We start from the raw sequence: 1,690 nt of genomic DNA, 5'->3' as shown, positions 1-1,690 counted from the left end.
ATGTCCTTTCCTCTGCGCACTGCCTCGAACAAGGCCGTAGGCGTCGTCAAGATGCTGCTTCTAGGCGCACCAGCAATCACCGGCAACAGCAGCAGCCGCAGCAGCAGCAGTAGCAACAGTAGCAGTAGCAATTGTGGCACGACCCTGGATATCGCGGTGCGTTTGTCAGGAGGGCACGTTTTTGCCTCGGCCACCGCCACCGCACTCACTTCCATGGGCAATGTTGCTGGCGGTGGCGATGGCAGTGGCCGTCCCACCCTGCGCATGGGCATAAGATCCCCTTACCCGGCTGGCGTGTCAACATCGCCGACAGCATCGGGCTGTCCTGCCGATGACGGCGCGGACGGTGTCGAATGGGTTGTAAGCTACAGCCCCCGAGGTGAAGAGCCTCGGCAGGTTGCAACTGCGACTGTGGACGTGTCGCACCTGGCGCTGGATTGCAGTGACCCACGGGTCACCTCGGGGCCGCCACGAGAGCTGTCCGTGTTTGTGCAGGTGGAGGTCGGCGCCCAGGTGGGTGAGGTTTGGAACCATGAAGAGCTCCGCATTGCTCGGGCTTGCGACGTTGTGGGGTTGCGAGGTTGTGGGGTTGCGACGTTGTGGGGTTGCGACGTTGTGGGGTTGCGACGTTGTGGGGTTGCGACGTTGTGGGGTTGCGACGTTGTGGGGTTGCGACGTTGTGGGGTTGCGAGGCTTTTCCCCCCTAACATATGTGTGTGTTTGCGCGTTACACTGTCCAATGGCTGGGTCGCACTGTACTGCGTAACCTGCAAGAGGTGCAAGAAGAGCTCATACGAGCCCCGAGGAGGCGGGCCCAGAGCTAAGCGTGCATGAGTGTGCGTGAGCGGCGGATGCGGAGTGAACGGAACCACCAGCGTGTTTGTTTCTTACACATGTGCTGTAGCTTATTTTCAAGGTTCCCCGTGGTTTCGATTCACATGTTGTACCGAGACACTCTCGAACACGCTCCCTCATCTTTCCGGCCCCTTGCATATATTAACCCCCTCCACAACGACACAACACCAAAGCACCCCAACCGTCGCGACCACCTTTAAAACCAACCCCGTGGTGCCAGGCCACCGCCCAAGAAGACACCGTGACCGCCTGGGCTGGGAGCAGCTCGATGCCTGACTGCCCACCGTCGTCCGGCGTCCGGTATGCCGCCGTACCGTTGTACTGCTGCCGTTGTGCGTCGCCGAGGCCGCCATCACCGCAGGGCCGCGTGCCTCCTTGGTACGTGTGCGAGTGCGTGTGCATGTGCGTGTTTTCCGATTAGGGGTCCAAGCGGGTGTGGTGCTGTGATAGCCAGTTGCGTCTCTCAAAACAGGAGGCTGGAAGGAGGAGGCCAACCCTCTCCCGAAGGGATTGCTTCGGACAGTGTTGTTCGACATTCTTGGTTCGAGTTTTGTTAGGATGTCGGGGCCCGCGGTGGCCTTCATGTTTCAGCGCTTAGAGCTTGGCTTCTGCGTGGGCTGCGTTGGAGGCTCCTATCCTATCGAGAAAGCGGAAGCCAGGGCAGATCACTGTTGGCGGGCAGGTACCCTGGCAGGGCCACGTGCCCATGGCTGTGACCACGTGCAAGCTCCGCTAAAGCACCGAGCCGGAAAATATGCATGACGCCAGATCCGGATCCAGATCCGAGAACTTGATTTCGGCAGGACAGGTTTTGAAAAATCCGCAGGCCTCTCGG

General features: G+C 60.1%; 1 protein-coding gene across 1 annotated transcript in view; it reads left to right on the top strand.

Annotated features, from left to right (window-relative positions):
- Positions 1-213: 213 nt before the first annotated feature.
- Positions 214-1,690, top strand: part of VOLCADRAFT_91314 (uncharacterized protein) — a gene marked incomplete at both ends in the record, with an annotated part of 4,973 nt that continues 3,496 nt past the window's right edge. Inside the window, one exon of the mRNA XM_002950831.1 lies at positions 214-513. Coding sequence (XP_002950877.1) covers positions 214-513 — 300 coding nt within the window. The remainder of the gene's footprint in view (positions 514-1,690) is intronic.

The sequence above is a fragment of the Volvox carteri genome (assembly GCF_000143455.1).
Source record: "Volvox carteri f. nagariensis unplaced genomic scaffold VOLCAscaffold_20, whole genome shotgun sequence".
Lineage (NCBI taxonomy): Eukaryota > Viridiplantae > Chlorophyta > Chlorophyceae > Chlamydomonadales > Volvocaceae > Volvox > Volvox carteri.
This window is presented reverse-complemented; position numbering and strand designations above follow the sequence as displayed.